At 49.6% G+C, this 13,682-nt stretch overlaps 1 protein-coding gene across 1 annotated transcript in view; it reads left to right on the forward strand.

Annotated features, from left to right (window-relative positions):
- Positions 1-13,682, forward strand: part of aatkb (apoptosis-associated tyrosine kinase b) — a gene marked incomplete at its 5' end in the record, with an annotated part of 48,752 nt that overhangs the window by 23,774 nt on the left and 11,296 nt on the right. Inside the window, 5 exons of the mRNA XM_080021232.1 lie at positions 4,192-4,325; positions 9,135-9,185; positions 9,349-9,490; positions 12,556-12,635; positions 13,288-13,406. Coding sequence (XP_079877358.1) covers positions 4,192-4,325; positions 9,135-9,185; positions 9,349-9,490; positions 12,556-12,635; positions 13,288-13,406 — 526 coding nt within the window. The remainder of the gene's footprint in view (positions 1-4,191; positions 4,326-9,134; positions 9,186-9,348; positions 9,491-12,555; positions 12,636-13,287; positions 13,407-13,682) is intronic.

A 13,682-nucleotide genomic window follows, 5' to 3' on the forward strand; every position in this document is an offset into this window, starting at 1 on the left:
ATTTTTGTTCTTTCCAGCTGCTAGTTGCATTTCTCCGTTGAGTGCTGAGAATATTTTCCCGAGGGGATTGTTTTGTTGCAGCGCTGGTGTATGTAGGGTTGCACCAATCCCCCCCCCCCGCCCTCCTTCCCCTCTCTCTCGCTCTCCTTTTAATCATTTAGTCATCAGAATGTACGTCTCAGCTCGCTGCCTCGGAGCGGCTAAAAATGGCTGCCGCCCCTGAGGATCAGCTCGGCGAGGATCAGCGCTCGTTTCTCAGATGCACCTCGGCGGAGCTGCAGAACCGGGGAAAAAAATATATATATATTTATATATATACACATATATATATATATATATATATATATCTATGAGGAAAGAATGATTACCGGTCTTCTCACTCCACCATAGATCTGGTCATGTGCGGTCATTTGTCTCTTTTGGGTCTGGTACTCATTACAGCGAATTGGGAAAGTTCGCTTCGTTAAGACGAACGAGTCCGTTTGCGTGGGCTTCCTCCTCTTGAAGAGAATGTGCTGGAGTGTGTGCCTGCGCAGGGGTGTCGTTACCTGATTGATTGCTGAAGCGGCCCGTTCCAGCCGGTGATGGATTAGAGAGAGAGAGAGAGAGACGTCAACTGCTGGAAAACAGGTTGCCAGCTTTGCCGCTTTGGTGCTTGGTTGAGACCTCTTTTTTCTCCTCCCCCTCCCCCCCTCCCCTCTCCTCTCTTTCCCTCCTTTTCCTCCTCTCTTCCCCTCCCCTCTCCTCTACTATACTCTCCCCCGTTCTTCTTTCCTCACCTCCTCTCCTCTGCGTCCTCTCCTCCTGCCTCCCCACCCTCCTCCTCCCTTCCTCTCATCCTCCTCTCTCTCTCTGGTCCTCCTCTCTGCTCTCATCCGGTGCAAGCTCGCTCACTTAAGTGCCGTACGGGGGCTTTTCCGCTTCCACGTTACCCCTTTTTTCTTCCCCCGGAGAAAGCCAGGTACAAAATTTGATATTAAGCCTCCCGTCTCCTCGCTCTCGCCGTCTTTTTCTCCCCTCCCCTTCTCCGTCGGGCCCTCTTTCTGCTCGCCCCTTCTCCCTCCCTCGACGGCGCCCGCGTTCTCCTTTTCCCGCAATAGAAGCTCATAAAAAATAAATGGCGCACCAGAAGCGACGGCTTGGAGCGGAGCCTTTAATGAGCGGCGTATTTGCCCGGCTTAAATGCTTTTGTTTTCATCTGGCGGGCACGTGGACGCGTGGCTGTCAGCGCGCCCGCCGAGTCGTTTTTATTTATATTTTTTGAACCACGACACAAACAAAGGTGGAAGTCTCTAATCCCCCCCCCCCCCCTCGCCAAATTGAACGTAATTAAATCTAGATCTCAAGGAAAACAGAGGGCAACCGCTCACACTGAAGGGTTTTTAGCTGATTTGTCGAGAGCTATAGCTCCGTAGTTACAAGCGCTGGCCTCCCCCGGTGTGACGGAGGAATTCTGTGGAAAACAATCTTCATATTGGCAGCGGCAAGGTTAATTTTTTGCATTTTCCTTCTGCCTTCCCTCTCTTTGCAGTGGTGTCAGTGCTCTCTCTCTCTCCCTCTCTGTCCAATTATACTAAAAGCCAGATATTCTGCACCATTCATACCAGCTTTCAGAGGATCAGCATGGACTGGAATCAGAAGTGGTTGTGTGTGCGTGTGTGTGTGTGGGGGGGTTAGGGGTGGTGCTTTTCTGTTGTCTGCAGGGATCCACAAGAGAGATTTATACTGCTCAAGGCTGTTCAACACTGTTTCCGCGGTAACCGGGTTGTAATCGGCGTCATGAAATCCCCAAACTGAGTGAGATATAACAGATTGTTGGTGAGATTTGATAAACACAGATGCTCCTCACGCCCGAGTTCATTTGAATTTCCAGCAAAACAGCCACATCTGAAAAAATATAAGTGTTTTTTTTGGCTTTCGAAGCATTATGGGAATTAAGCGCTTTTCTATATTCTAGCATGAAGGGGCAGATCAACAGATTTCTATGCATTCTTTTATGATTTTTAAAGGTGATGGAAAAAGAGTAACTAGTGTGAACCAGGACTTTGTCTTTGACATTGTAGCGTGAAGAAATTGGGGTTCACAATTAGACCATCACATTAGCAAATTGTGTTCCAAGCAAAAAAACCCAAAATCAATTAAAATTCAAATCAATTATAATCTCATGGCATTTTCCAAATATTACTTTGTGCCTGAAGGCCTGTTTGATTCATATATATATATATATATATATATATATATATATATATATTATATATATATATATATATATATATAATACATTTTTTTTACTTTGTGCCAAGGGAGGTGTGTGTGTAGAGGTATTTCTAAACATGCATTACTAAACATGTTTATTCCAGTGTATTTCACATCATGTCTGTAAAAAACACCTTAATTATTCATAAATATCATCTCCACCACTGTGTCTTATAGCTGCCCATGTCCTCGTTATGTCCAGTTATATAGTTATTTAACCTGACATACCGTACCTGCATCCTTCTGCTGTGTGGCTGTGAATGCACCAACATCAACAAATCTCCACTATGAAGCTGGGATGTTAGCAAAATCACGTTGTTGTAAAATATATCACAACAAAATAATTTAGCGCTAAATATAACTTACTACACTAAACTGAATAAATACAAAAAAACATTTGTCTATAAAAGCGATTAATGTTAAATTTTATAAAAAATGGACACCCCCATGAGGTGGAACTAAATGGATCTCCAACAGCAGAGGTAGTTTGGAACTAAAAGTAAGGGAGAACGTTACCATGTCAAACAAAATGTGTGCACTTATCCAATGGTGCTACAGTATATGATACCAAAGCAAAGTGTCGTTATCGCGTGTTTTAACTTGGTGTATGTGCATCATGAATGTAGTGCGTGTAACAGAATTGATGATAAACAAGGGGAATAGAGGAAAAACCTGAACTGGGTGGATGTTGACAATAACAAACATCTGTTGGCATGACTTATCTTGTGCCTACTGCTCCAAAACTTCAGCCACACACCACTTCCTCTCAGAAGACCCCCTGGTGCCATCATTCCCAGAGGCTGGGGGGGCCCCAAGTGCCCCCCCAGACCCGCCACAGCAGGATTTGTCATAGTTGCGATCCAGCTACCGGGGCAGAGAGGGAGTCAAACCAGCCACAGACAAGTTCTTGGCAAGCAATCACAACACCATCAAGCCACCGGGTCACCTTCACACTCAGCCCTGGTCTCCGGGCACTTTTAAAGGCGCACTTGTGTTGCCGGCGTTAAAGAGGTAAACCGGGCATTGAACCCTCAGGTCCTCCGACGCTGAAGTTCTCATACGAGGACGTAGACCTTTGCGCCACGGAGTCCACAAAGACTTGGTTGTGTGAGCCGGCAGCGTCTGACCCGTCACGCCGCCTTCCCGTTCAGCCCTGGTCGCCGGACGCTTTCAAAGGAGCACTTGTGTTGTCGGCTTTCGAAGATCACCCAGCATCGAACCCTCAATCCCTTGAACCCTGAAGACCTCCAACAGCAGCTTAGCGCTTTGAGCCACTGAGTCTTACGAAGCCTGCTTGTCTCCTCCTGACTTGATGGAAAAATATGTCTGTTTTAGGACTAGACATGGAGGAATATATTTTATCATTTTATCAGTGATTATGGGTAATTTTATACAATATCAATTACAATATTTCATCATATCTGATTAAAATAACAACCCCCCATATTGCGCGGTATAATAATGTCATTTATCAGACTAGGTTTTGATAATCCTTGCAGAGCCGTGATACAAGTTTATTGTTACTTTTGCTGATTCACCAGGTTGATTTATGTATTAAACTCGGACGACAAACTACTTTTGGTCTGTTGTGTTGCAGGATAAGAATGAAAAAATATCTGTGAGTCACAAGCCCTGTAGCCGAAATCTCTAAAATGAGCCGACATTTTCATCGCTAAAGTCCCGCACGCCGACACTACTCTCCTCCACCCACCATGTCTGTGTCCGCCCCGTACGTTCTCTAAGGGCGGTGTTTTTCCTCATCCTAATTATTGGGGTACTTATGGGATGGGGGCGAAGCGCCGCGCCGATCGCTGGAGTCACAAAGGAAAACTGTTTTTTTTATGAAAAATATAACTCCGCACAAATTCACGCCCTCTAGTGGTCGGGGCTCCAGGCGTAGAGCCTCCCGTTGACCACCTTGTCTCTCTTCCGCAGATGGCGTCCCGCTGAGCCAGCTCCCGTGGACGTCCTCCCTGGCCGTGGTGGCCATTTCCTTCTCGGGCCTCTTCACCATCGTCTTTCTCATGCTAACCTGCCTGTGCTGCAAGAAGGGCAACGCCGGCTTCAAGGTGAGCGGACATTTAACACCGCACCGCAAGATGAGAATGAAAATGCATCAGGTTCGTCTGCATCTCGACGGCTGCAGAAAATCGTGTTGTTTTCGTGCTTTGGCGGCTCCCACAAAAGGGCCTTAAGTGCTGATGGATATTTGGACCGAGAATCCTCTGTACCTGCATTGTTTTTTTTTTTGGTTTTTTTTCGTAGAGAGCAGCGGAGAGAGACAGTGAATGGGGGGGGGGGGAGGGTCGAGAGAGGGACACACATGCAGCAAATGACAACAAGCTGGGTTTCAACCCGAGTCACTGCAGGCTCTTTGCCTGGATGGTACGCATCCGTTACCAGTTAAAACCACCAGGAACGCTCCTGCATTGGCATATTCCGACCAGAAAAGCATTCCAGTCAAGGGCTCTAGTTAGGACGTCCATTGTGTTCGGCGCAGCCTCTTGAGATTTGCAGATGGTTGACACGAACCAACGCTAAAGGACAGAGAAATATGGAAGAGGGTGTTTTTCGGGAAGGCCGACAACTTTATCTCACAGCTTACTTATCCCACTGGTGCAACCCTCCATTAAAAAAAAAAAGGCCTTCCTGAAATGGTTTATTACAGCTGTGTGTGTGGATGTGTTCATGCAGGCACAAATGTGTGTCAGCGTTTATACCAACTTGGGAGGAACGAGTATATTCTGTACTGCGGCAAGATTCTTTGCCCAAATGCGTATCGGCTCTTGCTTGTTTATCTCTGTGTTGGAGCTTGCGAATTCTTGGTGGACGTGAATTTCCGACACAAGTGGCAGAGTTCAGATTAAAAGAGGAGACACTCTGCACTCTGTATTAAGATAAGATAAAGGCACTTTATTATATTCTTTATTAAGTAAGTGCTTTATTACTATATTATTCCAGTGTTGCAGCAGCAATGACATACATGACAAAACACACATCATTTACAAAAACACACATTGCTTTTGAATTCTCTCTCTCTCTCTCTCTCTCTCTCTCTCTCTCTCTCTCTCTCTCTCTCTCTCTCTCTCTCTCTCTCTCTCTCTCTCTCTCTCTCTCTCTCTCTCTCTCTCTCTCTCTCTCTCTCTCTCTCTCTCTCTCTCTCTCTCTCTCTCTCTCTCTCTCTCTCTCTCTCTCTCTCTCTCTCTCTCTCAAAACATACATACATTTACAAAAACACACATTGCTTTTGAATTCAAAATACAACCCCGCAAGCAACAATACACATCATGCCTGTAACACCCTGTATTACTGTACTTTTGTCAAAATAGGAACCCTTCATGAAATGAGGGTTACCCAACAGGCTTGACAAGAGTCAGCGGTGTCTTGGATAGAAGTGACTTTGGAGTGATGTGTTGTGTTGTGTGTATCTACTCTTTCACTCTCACTTTTTTTTTTTTTTTTTTTTTTATGTCGCTTCGGTTTGGATGTGTTTGAATGAGCGATTAGAAGAATGTGTCTTTAACATGACTGTACAATCCGTCTGACTGCAACCCAGCTGTGCTCCCAGTGAAATGTGAAGCCGGCCCTGGGATCTGCAGATGGCTGTGTATCTTATCTGGTTATGCTCTGGGTGTGTGTGTGTGTGTGTGTGTGTGTGTGTGTGTGTGTGTGTGTGTGTGTGTGTGTGTGTGTGTGTGTGTGTGTGTGTGTGTGTTATAGTAGGAAGTTGTTTCCCAAATACAATTTCTCCCTGTAGGTTTGTGTGTCTGTATATTGAGGTCCATATGTTCAGTAGTTGTCTTTCTGCAGAGAATGAAATGTGTGTGTGTGTGTGTGTGTGTGTGTGTGTGTGTGTGTGTGTGTGTGTGTGTGTGTGTGTCTGGTTTGTGTCTTTGGCGGAGTCGGACCACCCGTCTCGGCCGTGTCAGGGTGTGTCGGAGCGAGGGGCCAGAGGAAGAGGAGGAGGAAGAGAGGGGGCGCGAGGGCGTGAGGAAGGGCACGTCCCAGAGCCCCACGGTGCATCCAGCGCTGGGGCCCCATCTGGAGTCTGTCACACACACACGCACATGCACACGCCTCTCTGAGAGCAGGACAGGAAGAGAGGATTCCAGAAAGGAATATCCGCGGCGGAGTAGAGTGATTTGTCCACCATGTAGCCAGTATTGTGTACTGTTTATGTTAAGAGAGAGCGTGTGTTCAAATGGGAAAACAAGAAGGTAGCACCTATACAGTAGTTCCACTTTCCTAATAATAAGAGTTTTGTGGCACTGAATTGAATTTCTATCCATTCTCTGTGAGGACAGTATCATCAGCCATGTTCCCTGATGATTCAAATCCTGTTGCTTTCTATCTCCCTTCCCTAGTGTGCGCGCGCACACGCGCACACACACACACACACACACACACACACACGCTCCAAGTTCTTCAGGGGAAGGGGTGACTGCCAGACAGATGTTCTCTCAACTTTGAGAAGGCGCGCGAGAGAGAGGAAAAGAGAAAGAATGGGGAGAGTGATGTCATGAGCAGAAAATGTGAAGACCCATCCCCTCCCGCTTTTTTTTTTTCTCAGCTACACTTTTTTTTTTTTTTTGGTGGCTGTTCTCTCATTTTCCTCAGTACCCCCCCCCCCCCCCCCCCTTTTTGAACTTAATGACTCTCTCTGTTTCATAAGGGAGACACAGGGGCTTTGGCCCTGCCCCCCGTCCCCTCTCCCCACAACTCACTCCCCTCCTCTCCGGCGGGTCCTCTTTCTTTCCCCGCATCCCTCCGTCCTCGGCAGTCAAGGGGACACCGGTGGTCGGTCGGCGTCGCAGAGCTCTCCGGACGGACTCCCGGACAATGAGATTCTCACGGCGGGGCCTATTTCGGGCGTCACACCGACCCCCAGCTCCTCTCCCCGACTCCTGCAGCGCCCGCCATTCTGGCACGGTGCCGCCCTCACCACTTCCTTTACCTCTCTACCGCCCGCAAAACTTCGACCGGCCAACACCGCAGGAATCTGCCGGTCGTGCCCTGGGCATGCCCCTGCATCCGTGCAGTGAGCGTGGGAGAGCGAGAGGGACAAAAAGAGAAAGGGAGGGCGATGGCGATGAGGTTGACAATGTGTCAGAGGAATGCAGAGGTTGACATGCCGGGCACGATGGTGCAAGAGGGTCAATTTCTTTTTTTTTTCTTTTTTGGGGGGCGGGGGGCGGGGTGGCGGCTATGGGGCGTGAGAACGCATCTCGATTGGACGAGCCACAACGTCATCCTCACCTGCTGACCGTGAGACCAGGTAAGGGAGACTTGGCCGCGGCCGTTCAACCTATTTGAAAAGCAATGATTTCAGTTGATTCCTATTCAAAATGAAAGACCACAAATGAAAGGTTTTATAATCACGGGATTTGGGGGAATTGTTTCCTGTGAAACCTGTTTTGTCTGACTGTATGTTTGGAGTCAAATGTCAATGATATGAATGTGTAAAATCGTGTCTCAAACAAATATATTTGGGTGTCCCTATACATGTTGTTTCCGTGTGTTTGTTTGTGTGTTTGTGTGTGTGTGTGTGTGCGCGCGCGCTTGTGCGGTACAGTGTGCGTGAGCGGCCCGATCTCACGGGGCAGAGAGTGAAAACACATGTTGAGGGTGATTGCGGCGGGTTGTGTGAAGATCTGCATCACGGAGAGGAACGGTGCGCATGCACATAGTCTTTAAGTGACCTGTACGTACGTGTGTGTGTGCATGCATGCGCGTGTGTGTGTGTGTGTGTGTGTGTGTGTGTGTGTGTGTGTGTGTGTGTGTGTGTGTGTGTGTGTGTGTGTGTGTGTGTGTGTGTGTGTGTGTGTGTGTGTGTGTGTGTGTGCGCGACCTCTGCATTGGCGTGTTAAACGAGTGGGCGTTGCAGAGGGTCGAGGCGGGTCACATTTTTCCGTCGTCGGGGGAGCCCACGGATCCCAGCGCTCCCATCTTAAGTGCGCCTTATTCCGACATCTGCTCTCAGCCACCCCCACCCCTCCCCCGCGGTATGTCACTCCATTTACAAGATGTGAGGAATCTTTCCGGCAGCTTCTCCCAGCTAATCTACGGGCCTTAGTTAAAAAAAAAAAGGACCCGGGCATCGATTTCAGAACTAATTAAGTAATAAAGCCACTGGAGGTCGTGTTTTATGGGGACGTTGGAATTTCTGACATTCTTGAGACTTAAGGCGCGGCGGAGTCACTGCAACACAGGACCCGCCGGAACTAAACTTCAATCCATAATAATGGAGACAATAATTAATTTTTCGTCTGCACTTCAACAGCGACCGTTACGCCACGACAGAGGGCTGATGACTTGCGTCGCTAAAAACAGCTTTGAATGCGATGCGGCCAGTTAGTACCGGGGGGTGGGGGTGGGGGGGGGGGGGGGTCCGCTAACAACGAAAGGAGAGAAACATCCTGTGACTCGAGATCCGACGCTGATCCGTCAGGGCTGCTCTACGTCTGGACAACCTATCGATCCCTCTGCTGCCCGACGCCACGCTCCCCACTGGAGGACCGGACGGCCGCCGCACCCGTGATCATAACGAGGCACTCATTCACAACATCTGCTCAACCGTGTATAAATATTCCAAATCATTGAGTTCTTTTATTTGAAAACATTTGAGCGGGGGAGCGGATTAGTCCGCATTTTGAGCCGGCGTGGATGAAAGGGGGTCGTCCCTTATCGGAGCATTCCTCTGGCTGCAGTGGCTTCTGGGAAAATGCGAGTAGCCACGTTTACATTGTCCCATTCCAGCGACACTGTGGGGCGTTGAACTTGGCGGGGAGAGCCGGCTTGGCTTTTCCCTCGGTCCTTGCCCCGTGAAATGCTCTCGGCTCGCCAGGAACTGAGTCTCAGTATCGTCGGCTGGGAATCAGGAGCCTGGCGTCGGCTGGGACCACGTACTCCGGACTGACAGGCGGGATGAGGTCACGGCCCACCGTCTGCATCTACACGTGTTCCGCATTGTGAACGGCGACCGACTTATGTGACTCGTTATAAATACACCGAGCGACTCATTCAGGCTTTGAGGAGGATTTTCATGTGTTGTTTTTTCAGTTTGTTTTGTTTTTCTTCCTCTGTGTGTCGCAGGAGTTTAAGAATGTGGATGAGGAGGAGTACCACGCGGGCCTTTCCATCCTGGCGTCGCCGTCCTCCCACAGCGACCCCGAAGTGTACGTCCTCCCGCTCACCGACGTCTCCCTGCCCGTGGCCAAACAGCCCGCCCGCTCAGGTAGGTCCCCTCGGACTCCACGCTCAATTTGCTTTCCTTCCATTGACCTAATTCCTTTATATTCTTGCTCAATTTAGTCTAGTCGGGACTCGTGCTCACGGAAATTCTTTGACATCTTCGGGCTTAATCGAAGAGGATTAAGACCGTGCACCATTTTTTTTGGGGGGGGGGGGGGGGGGGGGTGAAGTTTCAGGTGATGTAACTTGCGGAACAGGTGACAGGAAAGACGCGTTCCTCCGATGGTTTCAGATGTCCCTTTTTTTGGCGTCGTCTTCCGTTTCAGGCCGTAGCGGCTGACGCAAACCTTGCAGGGACAGTGTAAATGCACCGGGACGGTGAAGTTCCTGTCGAGGGTGTGTCGGTAATGTAAGACCGAGGACTTAGGACTGCGGTTTCTGCTCCCACCCCGAGCGCGGAGTCTGTCCATCTGTTGGGTGTAGTAAAAACCAACGCCCCTGGCGGGCCCCTCCACCTTATCCCACAGTCCATTCTAAATCACCCCGGGTCCCCACAGAATGAACTCTCTCACCACTCACTCCCCCCCCCCCCCCCCCCCTCCTTCCCTCTCTCTCTCTTTCTTTCACTGTCCTTCGCTCTCGCTCGCACACAAACATCTGCCTGTTGCGTAACAAGTGGCCCAGCCTACACTCCTGCTCCTTGGTATGTGAGGCATGCGATGCAGCGGACCCCGATGAGAATATCCCTCTGCCGCCCCCCCCTTCTTCTCCCTCCCTCCCTCCCTCCCTCCCTTATCATTCTATCTCACTGTGTTACAATGGTCTCTGTTGTGTGTGCCAACGTGAGTGGGGCTGATGCCAGGAGATTGGGCCCTGATAACCTCATAACATGGCACTGTGGCCGGACTTAATAGGTCATAGCAGCTCAGGAGGAGGGAGGGGAGTAAATTATAGTACCAAAGTAGTAGTAGTAAAGTATAGCACCAAAGTAGTAGCGTACCAAAGTGTCGACGCTGAATCTGGAAGGGGATGTCAAGGCTCTCTTCTAACTGCGCGAGGCAAATAGGGTGCGGCCCGTGAATGTCAGATGAATTGTCAGATGAACAGTCGCAATGTGGGGAAAATAGCAAACGCAACTTGGCTGTTGAGTGTCGGACAAAACCCTTTACATCTTTCACTTCGTCGGGTAACCAAAACCATATGTGTTGGCGTAGCAACGGGGGTCAGTTGGCGTGGCGCTGTAGGGCCTAAGCAGAGCCTCGCCCAATGACATCACCCGTAAAACTGTTGTTTGTGGGGGTTTTTTGTGTGTGTGTGTTTTTAGTGATATGGGCGTGGGGGTTGGAAGGACGCGGGCGAGTGTGTTCAAAATCAATCTATCTGAATTAACTGCTGATTTTTTTTATCTTGGAAGGTGTCACGTCATTAAAGCTTCACTCCCCCGTCAGACATTATCAGTCTCTTAATCTGACTTAGGTGAGCAATCAGTCAGAGATGGCTCGAGTTAGGGGGAAATGGTGTACTGAGATCCGGTATGAGAGGTGGGGTTTTCCCGAATGACCATCGACAGTGGTCCCACCCTGATGCAGCTGCGCTGGGTGTTGGCTCGCGACGGGGATGTACACACATACAGCATGCTGTATATCCCACCAAAAGCACATAGGAAGACAGCATGCATAGATGTGAAAATACAGTATCAAATCACACTCCTTCCAACCCATAACACACAGTTCCCTAGAAATGGGCTCCATGCGGTGAATTTGATTCGTGTTACATAACGAAGTGTGAGACATTACAATTCAATTAAGACAATGGGATTGTCCACGCCTCAAAAGAAAATGGACTGGGATCCACCCGACTGGAAGAGGGTAATAGGAAGTCCAGGCCCAGAGTGATTGAGGTGCTGTGGGCCTCGCTAAAGACTTCCTGCCTGGCAGCCATTTAGCCAGACACATTCCTCAGATGGATGCTGAGACCACTTAGAGACCCAGGCAGTGCTGTTGAGTGGAAATTGAGTTAGCATATTGGCTGTTAAGTGATCCTCATGCGGCCCACTTTAGATTGTTTTGTTTTTCCCTCTTTTAGATGAGAAACTATTTGGGAAGGTAATATCCAGATACTAGACGTCTGTAGAGAAATACAGCATGGCAGGAGCCATTGTTGGCCGTCGTTATCATGACGGATTGGCTCCCCCCGTATGGCACGGACCGCGTCGATAATGGCCCCAGTGTGCGCACGCTGGTCCCAACTGGTGCCATCCAGCCTGAGCCACCAAACAATACCTCTGATTCTGCCTCGGGCCAGTGCATGCGTCTGGGTGCGTGAGTGGGCCGAGGGAATAAATTGTCTGCGGAACATGGCAGGGGCGCCCAAGATGGCCTCCCCAACAGTGGCTGGACTTGTGTTGGTGTGGACGAGAAGGGAGAAGGGGGCGGGGGGCAGCTGCACACAACACTGTCTCTGTGCCTCTACCACTAGAATGCTGTGGGTGGAGGAGAAGGGGGAGAGAGAGAGACGGCAAAATAGAGGGCGATGCTTCCGTCACTCCTGTCCTGTTTGACCGAGCTGGGACGGAGACCGTACGAGACAACGGGAGGGTGTTGGGCAGGGTGGGGGGGAGACACGGGTCACCGGTGAACCTTGACGGCGACCCCCCCCCCTCCCGAGGCACTTAGAGGACAGAACCAGCCGACCCGCCGGCCTGGAGGGAGACAGACCGAGAATCAGACGGGCGGACGGACATGCAGAGTTGTCCTGCAAGTCTCTTCAACGTAACAGACTTTCGAGAAGCCATGTTTGTACCGGTCGAGTCGTGGATCATGGGTAACGTCCATTGGCACATCCGGAGATCTCCCTTTGGACAGGATTAATGCCAATCCAGATCGCCTGTCCAATTACATTGGCGAAAATGGGTCGACGATGGATTTTAACGTCTTCAGCCGCGGATGTGGATGAGGTGCATGAGGTTCATGTGCTTGTGAGGTGACGATGTCAGGCCTAGAAACCGCTGGACTTGGACTCGTACTAATGCAGCGCCTTAAAGCAGTGAGCTTTTCAAACTTAATTCTCTCTCTGTCGCTCTCTCTCTCTCTTCTCCTTTCTCCTCAGTCCAACTGATGAAATCCACAGACCTGGGCCGCCACAGCCTCCTCTACCTGAAAGAGATCGGCCATGGCTGGTTCGGGAAGGTAGGAACCCCTCCCGCCATTGCCTTTTTTTTTTTCCTTACTATTAGACCTTTTTGGGTGGATGGGGGCGGGGGGCTTCTAATCCCGTCCTCTCGATGGCATGACGTGAAGTAGACGGAACGTACCAGAGCCGGAATAAGCTCCAGGTCTCTTCGCAGTTTTTCGTCAAATGCCTGATCCCTGCGTCTTTGAGGTGTCGCCGTCTCCTGAGCGATCCTCCTGCAAAACATTAAATCCTCAAAGGAGGAGAACCTGTTTCCCCGCGCTAGTCCTCTAATTCCACGCTTTGAAATCGCTCTTGCTCTTGTTCTCTCTCTCTCGTTTTCTTGTTCGTTTCCTCCTCCGTGTCCAAACCATACAATTGTGCTCACACTCCTTTCCACTTTTTTTTGTCTGTAATTGCATGTACTTTCTTCTGCTTGTTCTGTACTGAACTACTTCATCTTTTTTTTTTTTTTTTTTGTCGCCCCTTATGTAATTTTTTTTTCCCGTGTTGTGAACTTGGCCCCTTTCTCATTTACGCACCCCGCTCCCATCCCCCTTGATTCACCCCCATGGGTTTTTGTTTTGTTTTTTGTGTGTGTGTGTGTGTGTGTGTGTGTGTGTGTGTGTGTGTGTGTGTGTGTGCGCGCCTCTGTTGGTGCTGTCTCAGGTCCTGCTGGGGGAGGTGAATGCAGGCCTTAACACCACCCAGGTGGTAGTCAAGGAGCTGAAGGCCAGTGCCAGCGTGCAGGACCAGATGCACTTCTTGGAGGAGGCGCAGCCTTACCGGTGAGCCCCCACCCACCTCCCACCCTCCCTCCCTCACAGTCATTTCTCCAGTGCCCAGTGGATCTCTTTATTTCCCTTTCTCACTTGCTGCCTCCCTCTCTTCATGCATTTTTTGCTGCGTCCCTTTGTTTCGTGCTCACTGCAGTTCACCACTAGACTGGTGTGAATTATATATTTTGTTATCTTTTCCTAAGGCTGTTGGTTTTTGTATTAAACTCTAAATCGTTCCACCTGGTACCATTGCTCACCCACGGATCGTGGGAAGCGATTCAGCTT

This window comes from Zeus faber (assembly GCF_960531495.2).
Source record: "Zeus faber genome assembly, chromosome: 20".
NCBI classification, from domain to species: domain Eukaryota; kingdom Metazoa; phylum Chordata; class Actinopteri; order Zeiformes; family Zeidae; genus Zeus; species Zeus faber.